At 35.8% G+C, this 24,958-nt stretch overlaps 1 protein-coding gene and 1 long non-coding RNA gene across 16 annotated transcripts in view; both read right to left on the bottom strand.

The window, feature by feature from the left end:
* LOC309626871 overlaps positions 1–24,958 on the bottom strand; it is a 186,394-nt gene that overhangs the window by 95,302 nt on the left and 66,134 nt on the right. The gene's annotated exons all lie outside the window — the stretch shown is intronic.
* Positions 1–24,958, bottom strand: part of RNF111 (ring finger protein 111) — an 87,984-nt gene that overhangs the window by 35,777 nt on the left and 27,249 nt on the right. For 14 of the 15 annotated variants that reach the window (XM_082388043.1, XM_082388044.1, XM_082388046.1 and 11 more), the window contains 2 exons: positions 13,438–14,336; positions 94–220 (listed from right to left, as the gene is read on the bottom strand). In XM_082388043.1, the coding sequence (XP_082244169.1) occupies positions 94–220; positions 13,438–14,336 (1,026 nt within the window). Of the gene's footprint in view, positions 1–93; positions 221–13,437; positions 14,337–14,585; positions 14,650–24,958 lie in introns of all 15 variants that reach the window. The other variant, XM_082388052.1, reaches the window with a different exon arrangement.

Raw genomic sequence — 24,958 nt, 5'->3', positions numbered from 1 at the left:
AAAAAGTAAAAAAATGCAAATATCTGCAGCACAAATGTGTCTAAATATTTACATTTAAAACTTCAAATATACAACTAGGAATTAAAATCTTACCGATAGCTTTCCCCAACTGTTACTATCTCCACTTCACTGTCAGTTGAGGTAACATTAATTTCTTCATTGGCAGTGATCTGGGGAGTGGAGGAAGCTTCTATCACCACAACATCTTCATCAATATTTCCTGGAAACAAGAAGAAAAAACATTTAAAGGGCATATGGGATAAACAACAAGGTCCTACTATACAGCACAAGGAGCTATATGCAGTATCCTATGATAAACCACAATGGAAAAGAATACAAAAAAAAAAAAAAAGATGTATATATATGTATAACTGAATCACTTTGTATATATATGTTTAACTGAATACAAAAAAAAGTATGTATATATATGTACAACTGAATCACTTTGTATATACGTATAACTGAATACAAAAAAAAGAATGTATATATATGTATAACTGAATCACTTTGCAGAAATTAACATAACATTGTAAATCAACTATACTTCAATTAAAAACATACAGAGCATATGCTTGTCAGCTAACTTAAAGACAAAAAGTTTTATTTTGACTTTGAAGACTGAAATTCATTACAAAAGTAAAATTCATATCTGTCAAATCAAAGTTTTTAAAACCAGAGCTCATCATGCAAAGTGAAAACAGTACTTACTCTCTTAATTTGCACGTTTGTTTCCTCTTACAATTTTTGTTTGTTCTTTACAAACTTTTAGTAGTTTCCATATGAATTTGTATAATCTTATATAAAGATATTAATACTGTAATATCTGAACGTACTCATTTAAGATCTTATGTAAGATATTCACATTCTATAAGATATCAACCCTTTAATATCTAAAATAAAGATACTACACTCTCTCTAAGTTTTCTTCAAGGTTTTTTTATTTACGTAATATGGTATTCTTTTAAGAAAAACACAGTAGCTTTTCAGTTTTGTGCTAAAAAATCTGTAATTTTTTTGTACGTGTTCTTTTCTAAAGTATTCCAAGTTCAGAAAGTGCTTCGTCATCTAGAAGATGGTACTTACTATATTTGGTGCAATGTGTTTCCTTAATATTTACTTCACCTAGAACTAATTTTTACTTATGGCATTAGATAAGATTATAAATAGAATCTGGCCCTGCTCAGTGAAATAACCCAGTCACAAAAAAACACTGTATGATTTCACTTATGTGAGGCATCTAAAGTAGTCAAATTCCTAGAGAAAGTGGAACGGTGGTTACCAGAGCTGGGGGGTGGAAGGAAAAGGGAGTTGTTTAATGGGTATAGAGTTTCAGATTGCAAGAAGAAAAAGTTCTGGAGATCTGTTTCACAACAATGTGAATATTCTTAAAACTACTGAACTGCACACTTTAAAATGGTCAAGATGGTTAAACAAAAAAAAAAAAAAAAGAAAAAAAGAAAAGTTGTGCTCCATTTCTTCTCTTGCTCTATTTTCCACAAATCTAGGGCTAAAATGTCTTCTTTTTTAAACATTCTTCTCTCTTCATTACCATCACCTGTCAATGTAAAGATCTGCCAACAGTTTACAAGTAATATCTTGTGATAAAAATCTTCCCATAATAAGAATACTGAGAGCTTAAAATTTCACCCACTTTAAGTGTACATTTCACTGATTTTAGTGTGTTTATGCAGCACAGCCATCACCTCAATCCAGTGTTAGAACATTTCCAACACCCTAAAAAGATCCCACATGCCCTATTTCAGTCAATCATTGTCCCTCTAACCCCATCCCTACATCTCTACAACAACTAACATGCTTTCTGTCATTATGGATTGATTTGTATTTTCAAGAGCTCAATATAAATGGAGTAATACATTATATATACTTTCATATCTGGCTTATTTCACTGAGTGTACTTATTTTGCGATTTATTCATGTTGTGTGTGTATCAATAGTTCATTCTTTTTTACTGCTGGGCAGTATCCTATCATATGAATACATCACAGTTTGTTTATCCATTCTTCTGTTGATGGACATCTGAATTTTTCTCACTTTTGGCTATTACAAATAAATACACGTACTTCAGGCATACATGTACTTTCATTTTTCTTGGGTAAATACTTAGGAATGTAATTTCTAAATACTATGGTAAATTTATGTTTAGCATTTTAATGAAGTACCAAATTGTTTTCCTAAGTGACTGTTCAGTTTTACATTCCCACCAGGAAAATGAGGGCTCCATTTTCTCTACATCTTTGCCACTAATTGTTACCGTCTCTTTTTCATCATAGCCGTTCTACTGCATGTACAGTAGTATATATAGTAGTATATATTCTTTTCATTTTCTTAATGGTGTCTTATGAAACATAAAAGTCTTTCATTTTGATGAAGCCCAAATCAGCTATTTCTTTAATGGATCATGTTTTTGGTGACCTTTTAAAGAAATCTCTGCATAGCCAAAGGTGACTAAGAATTTGTATGTTTCTTCTAGAAGTTGTATAATTTAGCTCTTACATTTAAGTCTGTGATCCATTTTGTTAGTTTCTGTGTCTGACATGATATAAAAGGTCTAAATTCACCTTTTTAGCATGTAGATCCATAACTGTCCCAACACTATTTGTTGAAAAGACTGGAATAATTCTATTTTGATACTTAGTAGATTCAGGTTTTCCTAATTATTCTTCAGGATTATAAAATCAAGGGGAGAGAAAAATTCTTGAGATTTGGACTGGATTGGCATTAAGCATCACTAACAAAGCCCTGATATCTCTACAATATACATACTTTCATCCAAGAACATATCTTGCCATCTACCAATATCATATTTATAAACCTGGAGAAAAACTGAGGGTTTGGTTTGATTATAATTGTAACTCTCTATAAAGCTACATAATTTTCTTCATAGAAGCTAAATATACTCCTATTGAGATTATTCTTAGACTCTTTATTCTCTTTGCTGCTCTTGTAAACATGCTCCCTTTTTTCATTACATTTTCTACTAGTACGGTGGTATTCCATTGATACCGTATATTCACTTTTACCCAACTCTTACAGAACTCTTGCTTAGCACAATGACAACAAATGGCTCAACTTTCTTCTCACTGTGGAATTTACGCAGTCTACATTCCTTCACCCGAGGCACCATTCCTAGACAACCTGGAATTTCATCTCGAATATACCTCTACATCATCAAATATCTGCACTACTTCAAAAGCTGGCCAGTATCTGGAGAAGGTTACAAGCCCATGACAAAGATCTATAACATGCTCTCTGATACTCCAAAGAGGATAACAAAGAAGGCACTGGTAAATCACAGAGGCAATAAAATATGATCTGATTGGAGAAATAGTTATTTTAAAAATATTCCATAATATTTCTATTTTGGAATACTTGCAAATTGTTCTATCCATTAAATAGAAAAAAACTAAGATTTAAAAATCATGAGATGTGCAAATTTTTAAAGTAGTTTCTAAGTTCTAAAGATTACACACATACACACGTTCAGGTCAAATGTACTTTTAACAGCATAAATATCTTATAGGCAGAGAAAAACAAAATAGCAGCACTCAGTGGCTATTTAAAATAATATTATCGATTCAATTTCCAAATTACTTTTCTAATTCTTCAAAATCACATACACGATGCAGCTTAAGGTAAGAGTACACAGGCAATCATATATTTAAAACTAAAAGCATTATATATAAAAATAAAAGACCATGGATTTTTTTTTAAAAAAAAAACCTCTCTTATTTTAACCCACCAAATGGACATTGCCACTTTACATGGAGAAAAGCTACATCTATATATCAGCTTTATTAGTGATTTTCCTCCATATATGTATACATGAAATTTCTTTACAAGCCTGTAAAAAAAATCACCTAACATTATTAAACATCTTTTACACAGTTATGCAAAGTCAAATATAAATGTAACATTTTGAAGTTCCAATGATAAATTAAATGATACAAAGCTAGCTTTGCTAATGCATTAAAATTCAATTTATATAATTTTTTATGAACACAGAGATTGTATAACTAAAAGTTATATAAATAACTCATTTAGGCACTGTTACTCTATTGTTTAAACATCATTTTTCTAAAAAGAATCTTTATAAGCATAATTTGAACATAATACATAAAAATCATGTAACTAAATAATAATCACAATTAGGCAAGATTTGGGCATCTTTAGAATGACTATTATTTAAAACACAATTTATAGGAAACATTCCTAAAATTATGAAGTTAACCTTAATACAGCTTTTAAAAAATCAAGAGAATAGGTCACTTCTTATTGGGCAAATTTCATTTTCATGTCTTTTACATGTAGAAATATTACAGGACGAGAGACTTGAGTGCAGCTGAGAGTGATAGGACTGCAGGTGATTTAGCTATTTCTTCTAAGATTACTTATTTTGCTTGTACTTTTTAACACATTTTTGACTAGAGATGTAGTTTCAGCAAAAATCCCCCTGTCAATAATGTATTAATACATCATGAGAAAAATAAAATGTAATAACCTGGGTAGTGTAACAATGGTAACAAAAACAATGGTTTCTCTGACAGAGGTCTTCAAGAACCCCCCAAAATCATTGATTATTCTGGTCCCCCTGTGCCTTAAGTCTGGTATGATACCAATAATAAGAACAGCTTCCAATTTGTGAGTACATACTCTGTCCCACATATAATATTCTGCATGTCTAGCTCCATGAAGAAACTGAAACTTAAAAGTTTAAACGACTTGTCAAGCAAACATGAGCAACACTTGGAATTAACACCTAATTTCAATTCTAAACTCAGGCTCTTTACATGAAGTATATCACCATGCCGTAACTACTCAACAAGCTGGTGCTAATTACTATCAAAAGAATCTTCCTGTTACACTACTGCTCCTGTCTTTTGCAGTCACAAAAGTTACTGAAGTTTTAACAGCTTTGACTCTTCTTTGGGACTCTTCTGCTGGGTATCTATCGAACAGAAATGAAAACATATACATACACAAAGAATCTGTACCCAAAGGTTCATAGCAGCATTATTCACAATAGTCAAATACTAAAAACAATTAAATGTCCATCACCTGACAAATGGTAAACAAATCCATACAATGGAATACTATAAAGGAACTAAATAATAAAATAGAACAGAATAGAATTAAATTAAAATTAAACAAAATGAAATGAAATGAAACTAAGTACTGATACCTGCTACGACATAGATGAACCTCAAAAACACCATGCTAAGTGAAAGAAGCCAGACACAAAAGACCACATATTGTATGATTTCATTTATATGAAATGTCCAGAAAAAGCGAGTCTATACAGACAGCAACAGATTAGAGGCTGTATGCAGAAGTGAGGGTTGGACAGGGATTAACTATAAACAAACAGGGATACGGGATCTTTGGGGATTAATGGAAATGTTCTGAAACTGTACTGCAGTAATGGCTGTACAGCTCTGAATTTACTAAAAATCACTGAATTGTATACTTAAAATGGATGAATTTTATGGTAGGTAAATTATACCTCAATGAAGCTGTTAAAAAAAAAACAAAAAACCTGTAAAATATTCCCTGCAAGATACAAAACTAGGGGGCTTCCCTGGTGGCACAGTGGTTTGAGAATCCGCCTGCCAATGCAGGGGACACGGGTTCAATCTCTGGTCCAGGAAGATCCCACATGCCGTGGAGCAACTAAGCCCATGCGCCACAACTACTGAGCCCGCGTGCCACAACTACTGAAGCCCATGCGCCTAGAGCCCGTGCTCCACAACAAGAGAAGCCACTGCAATAAGAAGCCCGCGCACTGCAACAAAGAGTAGCCTCCGCTCGCCGCAACTAGAGAAAGCCCGTGCACAGCAATGAAGACCCAACACGGCCAAAAATAAATAAATAAAATAAATAAATTTATTAAAAAAAAAAAAGATACAAAACTAGATTTCAGGGCTTCCCTGGTGGCGCAGTGGTTGAGAATCTGCCTGCCAATGCAGGGGACACGGGTTCGAGCCCTGGTCTGGGAAGATCCCACATGCCGCAGAGCAGCTGAGCCCGTGAGCCACAACTACTGAGCCTGCGCGTCTGGAGCCTGTGCTCCGCAACAAGAGAGGCTGCGACAGTGAGAGGCCCACGCACCACGATGAAGAGTGGCCCCCGCTCGCTGCAACTGGAGAAAGCCCTCGCACAGAAACGAAGACCCAACACAGCCATAAATAAATAAATAAATAAAAATTTTAAAAAAAAACAACAACTAGATTTCAGTAAATGAAAACACATTCCATACTCTGGAAGAGGAATACCCAAAATCCTAAAGATGTCAGTTCACCCTAATTTAGCCTACAAATACAATCCCAATAAAAATATCATCATGTGTCTCCCCACTACCACCATACTCAGATAAAAAGTTGATTATAAGTTCACTTGGAAGAATAAACAGGCAAGAATAACCAGGAAAACATGAAAGAGTCTATAATTATAACAGTGTGCTTCTAGTGCGTGGACAGGCAGACCAACCAATGGAACAGTATGAAAGCTCCATAAATAGATCCAAATACTTATGGAAATTTAACATATGACAAAGGTGGCAACTCAAGTCAATAGGAAAGTCTTTAATGATTTGTTTGGGATAATGGGATAGCCACATGAAACAAAAAGGATCCATTCTTCACACTGTACATGAGGACAAACATCAAATAGATCTGTCCTTTATACGTTTAAAAAAAAATAGTTAAACAATACAAGGGCTAGGGGGGAAATGGGTTAGCTTCCTTATAAACTTGGAGTGGGAAAAACTTACCTAATTATGATTCAAAAATCCAGGAACAGTAAAGGTCAATAAATGTGACTAATCCAAAAAAAGTTTGGCAAGGTAAAGAAGTATTGCAGAGTCAAAAAACTAATGACCAACTTGAGGAAAATGTGTTATATAGGATGTATACCTCTAATATATAAAAAACTTCTAAAAATGGATGCAAGAATGAAGACCAACATTCCGACAGAAAAACAGGCAAATGAAATGAACAGATTGATCATAAGAAACGCAAATGACCTTTAAATATATGAAAAGACACAAACATTAGTCATAAAAAATACAAATTAAAAATATACTGACATACTATTTCTTGCCTCTCAGATGGGCCAAAAATTAAAATCTGACAACTAATTCTGCTTGAAAGGCTTTGGGAAAATAGGTACTTTCACACACTGCTGATGGACCCAAAATGGTTGCGATCCTCATAGAGAAATCTGGCCATGTTTTTAAAATAACATACTCTTTTATCTTTGACTCAACAATCCCCTCCTAGAATTCTATCCCAAAGACACAATGGCAAAAACTATTAAATGACATATACAAAAAGCTATTCATTGCAATGCTATTCATAATAGTAAAAGTCTGCAAACTGTTCATCGATAGGGGACTAGTTGAACAAATTAGGGTGTAACTATACAATGGAGTACTGTGGACCTGTGGAAAAAATAAAAGAGGAATGAAAAAGAATGAATAGAGGAATGAAAGCCTATATATCCTTTATATCTCATCATATATAAACTTTTATTCCTCTATTATCTCTCTATACTCTAACAACTGTATACATTGTTAAGTGAAAAAAAGAGATATGTTTTGAGTAAGATAAGGGGAGGATGTATGTATGTGTGTGTGTATGTATATATATATATATATATATACACATACACACACATATATATATTTGATAATTTTTTTAATAAATTTATTTTATTTATTTTATTTTTGTATGTGTTGGGTCTTCATTGCTGCGTGCGGGCTTTCTCTAGTTGCAGCGAGTTGGGGCTACTCTTCGTTGCGGTGCACAGGCTTCTCATTGCAGTGGCTTCTCTTGTTGCGGAGCTCGGCTCTCGGTGCACGGGCTTCAGTAGTTGTGGAACGTGGGCTCAGTAGTTGTGGCGCACGGGCTCTCGGTGTGCGGGCTTCAGTAGTTGTGGCACGCGGGCTCAGTAGTTGTGGCACACGGGCTTAGTTGCTCCGCAGCATGTGGGATCTTCCCGGACCAGGGCTTGAACCCGTGTCCCCTGCACTGGCAGGCGGATTCTTAACCACTGTGCCACCAGGGAAGCCCTAATATTTTTGAAGAGAAAAAAATGGAACAACAAACTAAAACAGAAACTAGTGAAAAATGATTATCTATTAGGGAGAAAAACATAGGAAGAGAGAGCAGAGGTGGAAAACTAGACCTCAATGAATATATCTTGTTTAAAAGTTTTGACTTTGGAAACAGGTAAATATTTCACATAATTAAAAAGCAAAACTAAAAAATTTTTACAAATCTCTTAAAAAACAAAACAAAACACCTTGCAACAACCACAAAACAAATGATCCTAAATGCATATTAAATTGGTGGAATAACCACACAGAAAACAAGCCAAGGGCAAAAAAGGAACCACACAGAAAAATTTTTTATTATATTCAATAGAATTACTGTTAGTAATAATTGTAAAGATTTTCATTTACATTCATTTATGAGTGTTCACTTATGTCTATGTATTTATAGTTTGTATAGAATAAAAAAGTAATTGTTAATATTGTTAAGAATCCAGATTTTCAATGTAAGAGGAAAGAGATCCAAAAATAAAACACAAGCTTACATAAAAACCCTAATCCTAAATTTTCAATGGAAATAGTCACATGAATTAATGATTTATCTTTCTAAAATATTTACATTCCTAACTCTGTCCATTAAGAAAGACAAAAAGCAATGATAACCCAGTAGAACAATGAGCACTTTCATTCCCAGTGGATAGCTTCTAACTATCACTTCTCAATAAAAGGAAATCAGGAGTACTTGGAATGACTGGTTCCAGGTTTGGAACAGGAAATGTAAAGGATGAATCTGGACTATCTTGTTACATCAGAGAGTAAGGAAGTTATCAAAGACTACTGGAGTGGCATCAAAAGGACACAAACCAGGGACTTCCCTTGTGGCGCAGTGGTTAAGAACCCGCCTGCCAATGCAGGGGACACGGGTTCGAGCCCTGGTCCAGGAAGATCCCATGTGACGTGGAGCAACTAAGCCCGTGTGCCACAACTACTGAGCCTGCGCTCTAGAGCCCGTGAGCCACAGCTACTGAGCCCGCGTGCTGCAACTACTGAAGCCCGCGCGCCTAGAGCCCATGCTCCGCAACAAGAAAAGCCACCACAATGAGAAGTCCAGGCACAGCAATGAAGAGTAGCCCCCACTTGCCGCAACTAGAGAAAGCCCGTGCGCAGCAACGAAGACCCAACCCAGACAAAAATAAATAAAATTTAAAAAAAAAAAAAAGGACACAAAGCAACTTGAAGATGTTCCCACTGGCCAAAGATGAAACTATTTGAACATCAAAAAGAATAAAAAGACTGCAACACATCAACTATGCTAAAATCCATGAGTTCAAAATGATAATTGAAAATGAAAAACCTCTCTGAATATTGCTGAAGTTTATTCTGAAAAGTGGTAAATGAAGGTAAAGACTCAAGCATTCATCTTACATTTACTGTATGACCTTCATTTCAGAGTAAACAATTAGCTGATGCAAGGAGAATTCTTCCTTATAAAATAACCTCTGTTCATAAATGTAACAGAATGATAGAAAGTCAGCATTTTGCAACCCCTAATGAAATAATGGATCTAGTCAAGATCATCAAAGCTGCTGAAAGTATTACATGAAATGTTGATTGGGAACTTTATGGTGGAAGGATCAGGATGACACCATCTGAAACCTCTAATCAATTTTAACATGCGATGCAACAGAAAGTACACAGCACCACCAAAGAAGAGTTGCTGAATCTAATCAAGCTTTTAGATCCACCAGTTTGCAGGAAAGATGTAGTATATAAAACAAATTAAATGGTATGATGTCAGAAATTGTTCTGAAATTCTCCACTAAAAAATCAAAAAGTGAGGGGTGAGCGATGAAATAAGAATGGCAGAATGCTGAAAACTGACATTAGATTATGAATATGTGCAAGTTCATTGTATACTTATATATTTTTATATTAAAAATATGTGAAAATTCCCATATAAAAATAATAAAATAACAACAAAAACTCTATCAATGTTATTTTTAGAAAAGGAAAAAAAGAATTATTCACGGATTTACATATAATTCCTAGTGTTAGGACTTTACAATTCCAAGGGTTGAACATCTTAAGCAAACTTGTAAAACTCTTAGGTCAATACGGTATGGAGTGCAGTCAGAAAATATGAATATATAGCTGTTGGATAAAAACAAAAAAAAACCCTGTGAAATAGGGATTTCCCAGTCATAACACAAGGGAAAATGGTATCTGTAGTTTGGGATAAAATTTCCAGTGACAGCGTAACTCATGGGTGTCCGCAAGTGCTACGTCTCACACAAAGATGAGGATAATATGATCTTCAAAACTGTCTAATGACTTAAAAAGTGGTTCTAGCAATTACCAAGTCACCAAAGTCTAAGGTGCCTGTGTGAATAAAACTGTGATCAGAAAATCTGGGTACCAATAAGCAATATTTCTAAACTGACATTTATTCAACATTTTATATATGCAAATAAATTAGTAATTTACTTTTAAGCTGACTATTTTAACTACAGTCCTAAAAGTGTATATTTCAAGACAGTCAAAACTTTTTTTCTCCTCAGTAGGAAAATGGGACTGACATATTCTAGCTCTCTTATTTGGGGGCATATACGGTATTTACATTTCCTTCAAGTCTGGAGGAAATATAATCTATAAATACTTAATTTAAAAGTTAATAGGGCTTCCCTGGTGACGCAGTGGTTGGGAGTCTGCCTGCTAATGCGGGGGACACGGGTTCAAGCCCTGGTCTGGGAAAATCCCACACGCCGCGGAGCAACTAGGCCCGTGAGCCACAACTACTGAGCCTGCGCGTCTGGAGCCTGTGCTCCGCAACAAGAGAGGCCGCGACAGTGAGAGGTCCGCACGCCGTGATAAAGAGTGGCCCCCACTTGCCACAACTAGAGAAAGCCCTCGCACAGAAACGAAGACCCAACACAGCCAAAAATAAAATAAATTAAAAAAAAAAAAGAGATAACTATACATACTGATATTTTTAAAACCCACATTATTTATTTATATTTACATATACTTTCACATTTTCTGCAGGAGATAAGAAGAAACTGCTAACTGATCACTCCTGGGTAGTAAGACTGGGACCTAAGAAGAAGAGGTAAACTTTTACTTTTTATTTTATACTTTCTTGGTACTTTTAAAATTCCACACCAAGTGAATGTTATTATTAAAAACTAGTTTATAGGGAGGGTGGGAGGGAGATGCAAGAGGGAGGAGATATGGGGATATATGTATATGTATAGCTGATTCATTTGTTATAAAGCAGAAACTAACACACCCTTGTAAAGCAATTATACTCCAATAAAGATGTTTTAAAAAAAAAAAGCTAGTTTAAAACACTGGTCTAGGAACCAGAAAACATCAGGAGTACTTGGCTTCAACTTTTGGATTTGTGTTTCCGGAGACAAACAAGGATAATGCCTGAAAATAATGTAATTCTTCCAAGAGAGACAGTTAAAAAACCCACGTGCTACAATTAGTACTAAACAAGATTTAAAAATGAATTACAGAGTTTGCATTTATCTTGACTACTTGAGGACATATGAACTCCTTTCTTCCTAGATAAAAACACAGATCCAGGCCTATATTTACTCTATTCTCATGCTTCCTACAAATATCCGTTCCTTAGAATTTCTGCTTTACATCACCAACCATCCTGCCTCACTAATTTCAAGCAGAAATTGGAGTCTGCTGCTCCTACTCCCCAAACTAGAGTCTTCACATTCTAATTACCTGAGAAAAATGTGAAATGTGACAATTAAGCAAGACAATTCCTATTCTCACCTCCCTCTTTCTCAAGAAACCTCAGGGAATGGGTGCTGTAACCTCCTTTCAGCTGCAGGTGATCTCAATTAACTCTTTTTAAAACAAATATTTGGGTAGGTTAAAAAAAATGAACTAACCATAGCTAAGACTAAAATTAAGAACAAAGTTGCTGATTTCAGGGTTCTGGCAAGAATAGAAAAATAAACGTCGAAGAGGAAAGGGTGTCTTGGAAAAGGAAGGGACCCATATAGAAGGAGAGAAGAGGGAGAAATGGCATATCTGCACAGGAGACTAGTAAGTAGGCTTTGTCCTCAACAGGCAGGACATCAGGCAAAGACTAGGAAAGCTCTGTGTCAGTAATTGGAAACCATTACCTTAGCCGTTTAAAAAGCTCTCCCAACCCCACTTTCCTTACACTTTCACAAGAAATTAATCTTTTACCTCAGTTCAGACTTCACTCCTCAATGCTCACTTCATCAAATTACCTTAAATTACAACAAACTGTAAAAATGGTTTATATGGAACATACACTTCAGAGACTGTACATGAACTTATTCTAGTTAAATATAACATTTACTGTGGTGAGGGGTGCACTCAAGCTAATCATCTATCGATTCATTTTTAACTGATTAATCATAGGCTCCACTGAGCACCGTCAGGACTAAAAGTTTGTGTTCCAGTATTAGAATAAAAGCTACCTCTCAAATGCTTGAATTTATTTTTCCGTTATAGAGACCATGACAAAGGAAGAGTAAACAGTAAGAATAGAGTACTTAAAGGAAAAATAAGTGTCTTTTTTTAGTGACTAGAATTGTTCTTACTGTAGTTGAATGTGAAAGAAATCCATCACATAGCTATCTGAAAAGGCACTCAAAAGTTAAACGTACTAAAGAAGCACTATGGGAAAAAAAACTGTACCATAAATCAACAACTCACAAAATATAATCTGATTATGTATAAAATAAAAACTTTTTCACAAAAAAAAAAAAAACCCAATAAAACCTCTTGCTTTGGGGCTTCCCTGGTGGCGCAGTGGTTGAGAGTCTGCCTGCCAATGCAGGGGACACGGGTTCGAGCCCTGGTCTGGGAAGATCCCATATGCCGAAGAGCAACTAGGCCCGTGAGCCACAACTACTGAGCCTGCGCGTCTGGAGCCTGTGCTCCGCGACAAGAGAGGCCGTGATAGTGAGAGGCCCGTGCACCGCGATGAAGAGTGGCCCCCGCTTGCCGTAACTAGAGAAAGCCCTTGCACAGAAACGAAGACCCAACACAGCTAAAAATAAATAAATAAATAAATGATAAAAATAAAAAAGGAATTCCTTTAAAAAAAAAAAAACCTCTTGCTTTATTTTTGCCAGAAAAATTTTAAATTTTCTATTTAAAATTTTAGAAATTTTAAAAATTTGTATCTTAGAATTGGGGTCATGGTTTAATATTACAGTTGGTAATTTATTTATATGGCTTAAAAATAAAAGTTAATAGAGCCTCATATTCCTTCTAAATACAATGAAATCACTAAAATGTAGAAGAAAATAAGCACAAACACAATGCAATAGCCTCCATGCTATACTAAACTTAAGAAACAAAATTTTTACCTGAGGGAACAGTTGGATTGTTTTGGTGGTTTTCACTGGTAGAAACAAACAAATCTTCTTCTCCTTCAGTTGATGAGCTGGAAGAGGATTCACTGCTGAGGTCATTCTCACTAGAACTACTAGAACTGGGGAGCAATGCATATTTTCTTCGGGCTAACACTTCTCGTTTTTTCCTCTGCATTAATATCCTCTCTTTTTGTTTCTGTGTCCTCTGGGAGGAATTATTTTTCACAAATCTCTTTCTGCATGGAAGTCTCCTTAATGAACTGCTATGAAAACAGGGTCTTTTCATTAACAATCCTGAAACAGATTCTGTCTCAGTCCGAGGCCACTTATGGGACCGTGCACTATGAGTTCTACTTTTAGCACTCAAAATTGCCTGGGAATGTCTTACAGAGACTTCTTTATCCTCATCTGAAGTCACAGTATCAGAGTCTCCAAAATGTAGACTAGATGAAGGAGAAGAAAGACAATCACTAAAAGAAGAATCGTTATCTTCATCACTTGGTGTTTCTAGGTGTTGTCTCAATCCTAATATTCCCTGGTTCTCTTTAGCACAATTTTGCATGTATGAAGGGCCAGCCTGCTGGCTTTTGCGTTTTTTCCTCACAACAACACTTTTTTCTTGCTCTTGTTGGTTACCATTCATGTCCTTCTCTTGTTTTTGAGAATCATCACACAAATGTGAGAATTCATTCCCCACTTTACTATTAATCATCTCAACTCCTGCAGGAAAACTTTTGGCTGCCCCAATGGGCTCTGGATGCAAGAGGATCCCTTTCAGACTCTCCTGTGTCTTTGGTGCATCAGAAGGAATCTCACTCTTCATATCCACTTTTAAGGTATAGAGCTTGTTATATTCAGGAGTCCATTGAGACATGGGAAACTTTAAGGAAGGCCTAGAAGACACAATAAGATATTAAGAAGATGGTTAATGTGTTTTATTATACTGTTTAAACAGTTCTCAGATTCCACTGAAAATATCCCTGTAATAGGGCAGAATTGCCTTTTCCTCATCAGAATATAAAATGGCTGTAATGAGTCATTTTTCTCTGATACCTCTTACCCATAAACCCAATTTTTAGAAATAAAGATTACATAACATAAGCCTACTTCAGAACTTCTATTAACCAAAAAACTGATCTTAGTGTGTATCTTCCTAACTTCAGCAGCATAACATATTTGGTCAAAATCAAACAATTTCTCCAAAACCTATGATAGTAAAAATAGATAAAAGGATTAGAATTCAAAAGACTTTGATCAGTCAATACTGGTTTTCTCCTGGTATCACATTTTAAAGTGATAATTACATCAAATACTTTCTATACATCTATATGGTTACTATGTTAGATGGATTACTATAAACAATGAACTAATATAAATATAGCTTCTGGGGCTTCCCTGGTGGCGCAGTGGTTGAGAGTCTGCCTGCCAATGCAGGGGACACGGGTTCGAGCCCTGGTCTGGGAAGATCCCACATGCCGCGGAGCAACTAGGCCTGTGAGCCACAACTACTGAGGCTGCACGTCTGGAGCCTGTGCTCCGCAACAAGAGAGGCTGCGATGGTGAGAGGCCCGTGCACCACGATGAAGAGTGGCTCCCGCTCGCCACAGCTAGAGAAAGCCCTCACACAGAAGCGAAGACCCAGCACAGCCAGGAATAAATAAATAAATTAATTTAAAAAAAAATATATATATATAGCTTCTCTTTCATAGTTCTTTCCTTCATACTACTCTAGACTCTAATGAGAACCTGAACTCACCAATAGACAGTAGGCACAACTACTGCATTTCATAAAGTTTTAGATACATACAGAAAGACCAGAGCCAAAACTGAGCTGCTGAAGATCATTCAGTTAAAGCAACACAGCAGAACATAAAATCAAACTTTCTACAGCTAATCTAAGAATCTAAATCATTAAATCTCTGAAATTATGAGCAGCTGAACAAGGGGACTTGAAATTATAGCATCTACATCAACGCAATGTACATACAAGAATGGTGATAATTTAAGGTAGTAAATATAATGACTCAAAATGGAATATACTTATTTAAAAGGTAGTTAATATGACAAATGAAAACCTTTACTAGTGCTAAAAATGATTTAAACAATGTTAACGATTTTAACTTAAGTTTTTATTGAAGTATAACAAAGACACATGTACTCTAAGTCTATAGCTCGGTGAATTCTCACACATCTATGTAACTAGCTCCAATATCAAGAAACATAAGATAACCAGCACTCCAGAAATCCCCTTCCAGTCACTCCACCCACCAAGAGTTGTAACCATTAAGGTAACTTCTAACACCATAGTTTTGTACTTAACATGCACTTTGTAAACCACTTCTGAAAAAGAGAGGAAAAAAAGTTATTTAGTAGCAAGTTTTTTCTTCTCCACAAATGACAGTTACAGTAATAAACAACTTCACAGGTATATATTTTAGTATATAACTATTATCAAATAGATGAACAGATGACAGTAATTAAAAAATGAAACAACCTATTTCTATACGAAGCTATTAAAACCTCTATCTTCTTCAAGGGCAGGTTGCTGGTGTATCCAAGATCAGTCATCAAGCCCTGTCTGGATCCGCAGTAAAGGAGGAACAAAAAGATGGGTGAACACATGGGTAGAGCAATTAGCAACTGTAAGAGGCGGCCAGTCACACAAGGATCACCATAATTAAACGCAAGAAAAAACAGGCCACAACGATAAGGCACAGGTATATGTGATTCAAGATTTAAGCTGGTCCCACTAGGATAGCTATAATAAAAAATACAGATAACAGCAAGTGCTGGCAAGGAAGTAAAGAAATTGGAACCCTCATACATTGCTGGTGGGAATGTAAAATGGTGTATACACTTTGGGAAAGTAGTTTGGCAGTTCCTCAAAAGATTAAACACAGAGTTATCACATGATCCAGCACCTCCACTCCAAGGTATACACCCAAGAGAAATGAAAACATACATCCACACAAAAATTTACACACAAATATTCATAACACCGTTAGAGCCACTCATAAGAGCCAAAAAGTGTAAACAACATAAATGTCCATCAACTGATGAATAAATAAATCCACAAAATGGATTAATACTCAGTAATCAAAAGAAATGAAGTACTGATTCACGTTACAACATGATACGAACCTCAAAAACACTATGCTAAGTTTAAAAAAACGTCAAAAAACCCACATATTTTAAGATTCCTTTGATGGTTGTTCAACTCAGTGAATATTATGAAAACCACTGAGTTCAGTACACTTAAAGAGAGACTTGTATGGTATGTGAATTATATCTCGATAAAGCTGTTGCCGAAAAGTCAAGATGTAAAGTATCATAATTATCTGGGTATCAGATAATTATGGACCCCTCTTTTGATTCACATCAAAAAAAATCATGTCATTTGAAAAAATCTGGGGTTCTTCCAGAAGTCATGTCTCCCAAGAGCTGTGCTGAGTTGGATCTCTGAGGAAATAGTCTTTATATGCTGAAGAAAAAAGGTGTCTTAGACTCCTCATCCTTAATTACTAAGTCACCCTCTGGGCCTTGGTAATGGAGATCCTGAGAGGCAATAAAAACTTGCCAAAAGAACAGATAAATTATGAGACCAGGAATCCATAAGTGAATTTACAAAGAAGTGATTCATGGCATAATTTACTAAACTCAATTTCTTTTCCATCAGTTTATGCCCCAAAGCCAAAATAATGAACTCTTTATGGTTAACTCTGCTCTGGTTTTTGGTGAATTCTGTCTGCCCCATTCAAGGCGGGGAGGGAGTAAGGGAGAATGGTGGTGTATAGTGTGGTGTTTGGTATGTGCATTTGTATACCAGTAACTGTTCTCTGCATTGTCATGCAGTCCTTAGATGCAATATTAACATCCCATATTTCCTGAGATGTTCCCACTAGGGGAGTACAAATGTATGCTCTATTTTGAACTAAGAAAAAGAAGAGGAGCAAGGTCATGTAAAGAAATAAATACCAATACTGTATTTTTTTAACTAAAAAAGCACCAAGATTAACACAAAGGATCAATAAAGAATGTTCTGAACTATTTGCTATTTGATAAAATCATGATCTAGTCTTTTATTTCTGTAAAAATTATTGGCTGACCTAATTTACAAAGGAGGCAAGTTTGCACTAGATATATCTGTCTCCTTGGCCACATTATGAATGGTTTGATATTATACAGTGTTTCAATACTGAAATCATAACACTAGTCCCTCTTCGTGCTGGTTTGATCCAATCATTTTATTGCTATAACAGCAGCATACCAATTACTCCTGACAGACAATAGTTTAGGATACACAACTAGTAAATCTTGCATGAAAAAAGCACAACAGCTAAAAAGGCTAACTTTCAGAACTAAAAATTAGGGTTAGGATTTGGCAATTTACATTATAAATTAAGCTTATATGAGGATATAAGCTTAATAAGGGGGGTAAAAACCCATTAAGATTACCAATACAACTTTCAGGAACTGTACTTCTAAACTGTAATACAGTTTAGAAACAGTCACTATTATTAGTATGAACCTTCACTACCAAAGGTAAATATACTTTTTTATGATTAACACAATAGTTTAAATTTTGAATTTTTTTTTAAATGGTCTTTATCCTTAGATGATAAGGATATTCTTTTTTTTTTTTTTAATTTTATTTATTTATTTATTTATTTATGGCTGTGTTGGGTCTTCGTTTCCGTGCGAGGACTTCTCTCTCGTTGCGGCAAGCGGGGGCCACTCTTCATCGCGGTGCGCGGGCCTCTCACTATCGCGGCCTCTCTTGTTGCGGAGCACAGGCTCCAGACGCGCAGGCTCAGCAATTGTGGCTCACAGGCCCAGCTGCTCCGTGGCATGTGGGATCTTCCCAGACCAGGGCTCGAACCCGTGTCCCCTGCATTGGCGGGCAGACTGCCAACCACTGTGCCACCAGGGAAGCCCGAATTTTTTAAATAATTAATTTTTCAGAACTCTAAAGGAACAAGACTTTAAAAGAAATGTATAAGATAATTTTGAATTTTCTACAAAAGTTTTAGAGGTTTTCAGAAAATTAACTAGAAATATGTTTGCTATTTATTTTCTTTCATATAATTACATGGAAAAAATTAATATTTGTGCCACAGGCATGTTTTAAACCTTTTCTCTTTCACTGATATTTATTTGACTTTGTGCCAGTTTAAGAATATTAAATCAAGTGCCTGACAGAATACTTTCCTATTATTTAAATACTTTATAAAAAACCACTACTTATAGCTAGATAATATAGACAGTATACTTTACATATTCCGAATAATGAAAATTTCATTAGTAAGAAAGAACAGTACCAACAGAGTGAAAAGGCAATCTACAGAATAGGAGAAAATGTTTGTAAATCATACACCAGATAAGGGATCAGTATGAAGAATATATAAAGAACTCCTGGAACTCAACAACAACAAAAAACAAATAACCCAATTAAAAATTAACTAAGGACTTGAATAGTCATTTCTCCAAAGAAGATATACAATAAGCACATGAAATAAGCACATGTGACAATAAGCACATGAAAATATGCTCAATGACTTCACTAACCATTACGGAAGTGTAAGTCAAAAATACGAGATACCGGGCTTCCCTGGTGGTGCAGCGGTTGGGAATCCGCCTGCCAATGCAGGGCACGTGGGTTCGTGCCCCGGTCCGGGAGGATCCCACATGCCGCGGAGCGGCTGGGCCCGTGAGCCACAACTACTGAGCCTGCGCGTCTGGAGCCTGTGCTCCGCAGCAGGAGAGGCCGCGGTGGTGAGAGGCCCGCGCACCGCGATGAGGAGTGGCCCCCGCTTGCCGCAACTGGAGAGAGCCCTCGCGCAGAAACGAAGACCCAACACAGACATAAATAAATAAAATTAAATTAAATAAAAAAAAAAAAATACGAGATACCACTTCACACCCATTAGGAAGGCTATTATCAAAAAAACCCAAAATAGCAAGAGTCAGTAAGGATGCACAAAAACTGGAACCCTTATGCACTGATGGTGGGAACATAAAATGGTGCTCTGGAAAAGGGTACGGCAATTCCTAAAACAATTAACACAGAATTAGTGTAGGATCTAGCAATTCCATTTCTGGGTATATACCTAAAAGAAAGCAGGGACTTGAACAGATATTTGCGCACACACGTTCATAGCAGCATTATTCACAATAGCCAAAAGGTGGAAGCAACCTATGTGTCCAATGACAGATGAATGGATAAACAAAACGTGGTACACATACAACGAATATTCAGCTTTAGAAATTTAGGAAGGAATCCACACAAAAACCTGCGCACGTAGGTTTACAGCAGCTTTATTCATAATTGACAAAACTTGGAACGAAGATGTCCTTCAGGAGGTGAACGGATAAACTGTGGTTTATCCAAACAATGGAATATTATTCAGTGCTAAAAAGAAAGAAGCTATCAAGTGATGAAAAGACATGGAAGAACCTTAAATGCATTATTAGTAAGTGAAAGAAGCCAACCTGAAAAGGCTACATTGTGTATGATTTCAACTATTTAACATTCTGGAAAAGGTAAAACTATGGCGACAATCAGTGGCTGCAGATCAGTGGTTGCAGGGCAAGGGCAGGGGCTGGGAGAGGGGGAACAATGAATAGGTAGACCACAGAGGATTTTTAGGGCAGTGAAAATACTTCGATATTATGATGATGACTATATGCCATTATGCATTTGTCTAAACCCACAGAAGGTACAACACCGAGAGTGAACCCTAAGGTAAACCATGAAGCTTTGAGTGATTACGATGGGTCAATTTATGTTCATCCTTGGTTAAAAAAAAAAAAAGTATCTTTTGATGACATATTGATAATGGGTAAGGCTATGCATACGTGGGGGCAGAAAGTATATGAGGAATCTCTAAACCTCCCTTTCAATTTTATTGTAAACTTATAACTGCTCTAAAAAAAAAAGTTTAAAAAAAAAAGAAGGAAATTCTGACACATGCTACAACATGAACGGACCTTGAGGACATTATATTAAGTGAAATAAGCCAGTCACAAAAGGTCAAATAGTATGAGTCCACTTATATAAGGTACATAGAGTAGTCAAATTCATAAAGACAGAAAGTAGAATGGTGGTTTGCCAGGGACTAGGGGGAGGGGGAAGGGGGGTTAGTGTTACATGGGTACAGAGTTTCGGTTGGGAAGTACAAAAAAGTTCTGGACATGGATGGTGATGATGGTTGTACAGCAATGTGAATGTATTTAATGCCAAACCATATACTTAAAAATGGTTAAAATAGTGAATTTTATATTATGTGTAATTTACCACCACAAAAAAAAAAAAAAATCCCTACACATTTAATCCTGTTGTGGTATCTGTTTCTCAGAGGACCTGGACTAACACACACTTCATTTAAAGAACCAAACTCAAGCAGCCGCATAGCACAGGGAGATCAGCTCGGTGCTTTGTGACCACCTGGAGGGGTGGGATGGGGAGGGTGGGAGGGAGGGAGATGCAAGAGGGAAGAGATATGGGAACATATTGTATATGTATAACTGATTAACTTTGTTATAAAGCAGAAGCTAACACACCATTGTAAGGCAATTATACTTCAATAAAGATGTTTAAAAAAAAAAAAAAAAAAAAAAAAGAACCAAACTCTTTTCCCCACCACTCTATATCACATCCTGATTTCTGTAAAGTAACTGACTTGCCAATTAAATGAAATTATCTCATTATTTACTGTACATTGTACAAGTTCCCTCACTAGAATGGAAGTTCAAAGAAAGCAGAAACCTTGTCTGTCCTATTCACTGCCTGACTTGTACTAATTAAAACAGGTGACTGGGAAGCAGCTGCATAGCACAGGGAGATCAGCTCAGTGCTTTGTGACCACCTAGAGGGGTGGGATAGGGAGGGTGGGAGGGAGGCTCAAGAGGGAGGAGATATGAGGATATATGTATACATATAGCTGATTCACTTTGCTATACAGCAGAAACTAACACAACATTGTAAAGCAATTATACTCCAATAAAGATGTTAAAAAAAAAAAACACAGGTGACTGGCACATAGTAGGCACTCAATGAATATTTTTAAATTGGATTAATCAGTAAAAGAATGCATGGATAAAAGTAAAAAATGACTGCTGTATTTTTTGCTTGGGTAACTAAGAATATGATGATACCAATCACTTAGATAGGAAAGAGGAGAATATGAAGAATGAGAATAATAGTAATAACAAAATTATGTAATAATTATGTCTAAGACTTCTTGAACATTTACCATGGCCCAATTTTCAGTTACAGAAGCTCTAGAACGACAGAAGACATTTATCTTATATTTGGGAGTCCAATAAGCCCTTAAAGTAGAGAAACTGATCTCAAAAGGGAACAGTAGGAAAATAAGAGATTTTTCTTCTCTATAAAATTGGCAAACCTGATCTACATTGCTGCTTCTCAATGTATACTAAGTATTAAATAGTGTTAAATAGTATTAAATAGTGGTTGCATCTTCCAGAAAGTCTGTAGAGACCACTTTTAATGTCTCTGAGGGCATCAAGGTCCAAGGTTAAAAAATAAATCTTCAGGGACTTCCCTGGCAGTACAGTGGTTAAGACCCCGCACCCCCAACGCAGGGGGCCCAGGTTCAATCCCTGGTGAGGGAACTAGATCCCGCATGCCGCAACTAAAAGATCTCGCATGCTGCAACTAAAGACCCTGCATGCTGCAACTATGGCCCAGCACAGCCAAATAAACAAATAAATAATAAATTTTAAATAAATAAATAAATCTTCAAACTGGAGAACTGGCTGGATTCAGTCATACACATGTTTTATTTGGCCTGCACAACTCAGGGGGAAAAAAAAGAAAAAAGAAAAACAACTGATAGTTAATGGTGAAACACTATAGGCATTCTCACTAAAATCAAGAAGAAAAAATGGTTTTCATCACTATATAACACTGTTCTGGAAAGGCTAGTCAAGTCATTCAAACAAGAGAATGGACATAAATTTTAAAAATGAAGTGATTTTTTTATAATTATTTGCAAATGACATTAACAGATGAGAACAGGAAAACCACTGGAAACAGTAAGACAGGTACATGTATGTTTACCAAACTAATACTCCACAATCAATGACTTTCCTTTAAATAAACAGTAGCTAGTTAGAAAATATTACAGAATAACAAAAATATACCACTCACTATAGAGGTGAAAAGATTTAATACCTAGTATCAAATTTAACAAGAGACACACAGGACCTTTAAGAAACAACTACTATCATGTCAATTATGCAAAAATTAATGGGAAATTTTCTTCAACTATAAAACAAGGGAAACTAGTATTCCAGTTCTCTTCACCTTCAAAAATTCTGTTATCTACAGTCTTCTAGAATACTGTAGTTCATAGTTTTCTGTTAAGCAGCTCAGAATTTCTCCTTACTTTTCCAAGTAAAATCTTGAAACCCTCTGAGTAGAGAAAGGGAAGGACAGGGAGTCTCACTGGCCGGCTCTGTGTTGCTATGAAAGGGACCCATCCTATTATTTGCTAGAGTCACAGGTCAGTCTTAGGGTTGCATTTCAAAGTAAGTGAACTAAGAAGGATTTATATGGAGAATGAAAGGATTGAGACCTAAATCCAGAGATGTTTACTCTACTCCTTAACCTAAACAGATATCCATAGAGACAATGACTTGAGAGGAAGTGGACATGGGATATCCAGCCTCCATTCCATGTTGCTCTGGACATTATTACTCATGGTATGAAAAGGAATGAAGGTACAGTACAATGGAGTTTAGAACTATCAGACTCTCAAAGTTGCCTTATGAGAGGTCTGCCCAGGATCACTATCTCCCCTGAAAGGGGAAAAAGGAACCAAGAAGCACAGAAAGCACCCAGTTTACATTTAGAGCTCCCATGGGTTGATTATTTCATCGAAGGCTTACTCTGTGAATGTAGAATTTTTGTGCCCCACCATCCCAGTACAAACTTGACCTCAAATGACTTAGGGTAGAGAACTAGCTGATTAACCAAACCACCAAGAGGAAGACTTCAAAAAAAGAAATCTTCTATCTCCAAAATATTCTAGGAAGCTAGAAAATAAAGACAGTACAATAATAATCAAAAAAGCTATAGTGAATTTAAGGACTTTGGGAAAATATTATGGAAAAAAAAACACTCAAAGGATACTGAGTGAAAGGGAAGGTGATTATCCACATTTAAGTGGGATCACTGACAAAAAGGAGTAAATAGTCAAGCAAAGGTTAAGTGTTATTCATTCGTGTACTAAAAAGATCTGGGTTCAAGTCTCTACCCCTGACTATCTGTGTAACCTAGGGCATATTACTTAAACTAACACTATTCCCCCAATAAAATTGGGACAATAACAGTATCTACCTCGTAAAAGTGCTTTAAGGGTTAAATGAGAGTACCTATCAGAGTGCCTGGCATAATGGCTGTTACTAATTCCTTTTCTACAGTTACACATATAAGGCATACAATGCTTAGGGCCTTCCCTTATAACTAGAAATAAATGAAATCCTTAGAGTCAAAGAAGGGCATAAAATCGACTGTTCCTGCAGAACCTTAAAGTACAGAAATAAAGGCCTAAGATTCTTTCGCACAAAACCTAGGAAAGCGAATAATTCTAGACTTTCCTTTACTATGGAGGATTAGTTTGGGGAGCTGGATGTTTCAGCTGCCTAATTTCTAATACTAGACATTATACTTTTGGAAAAAGAGAAATTAAATATCTGTCAAATAATAGGTTTCTATTACTCAATGAACTTAATGATTTTCTTGTTCATCTTGTTTAAAGTACTCTAAAATCCCTAAGTATTAGTCATCAAAGAAAAACACAGCTAGCATCTATTTAGGTCTCCTATGAGTACAAACTGGGTGGAGTTCAATATATTATAGAGAGTCTACTGCTCTAGTCATGATTGTGTTATTATCATGGCCAGTAGCAAAGTGAAGGGTCTATCTATCCTGGCAAGCCTGAAGAGTATCTGGCAGTCAGTATCAACTAGTTAGTAAGGCAGTATTACAAATTATAGGGTACAATGCACAAATATCTAACATTTCTGGCCTGGACTTTGGAATTTATATTACAACATGAAATATGAGAGATAAAGATATTGCTAATTATCTATTATATAAAATATATTCTATCAAGAAAATATGAAAGAATCAACCAAAAAAGGCTTAAAGGCGAAAAACTACAAAACTGTACAACACAATCCTCATAAGTGGAGAGACACCTCATTTCTGAATGAGCAAACACTACAAATCGGCTCTGTTACAAATTAGAAGATACAAATTTTTAAAATATAAAACATAAATACCATCACCATAGACATCTTGGGCCTTTAAAAACATCATACATTTTTTTAATAGTCTGAAAACATAAATGTAAAGATTAATTCAAATTCATACTGTTTGCATCCAGTTTCTCATCATTTTGTTCACTGAAAATTTCAAATAATTTTGAAACATTTAATTAATTTTGAAACATTTCAACATTTAATTAAAAATAATAACTATACAGTT

The sequence above is a fragment of the Balaenoptera borealis genome, assembly GCF_965194805.1.
Source record: "Balaenoptera borealis genome assembly, chromosome: 3".
NCBI lineage: Eukaryota > Metazoa > Chordata > Mammalia > Artiodactyla > Balaenopteridae > Balaenoptera > Balaenoptera borealis.
This window is presented reverse-complemented; position numbering and strand designations above follow the sequence as displayed.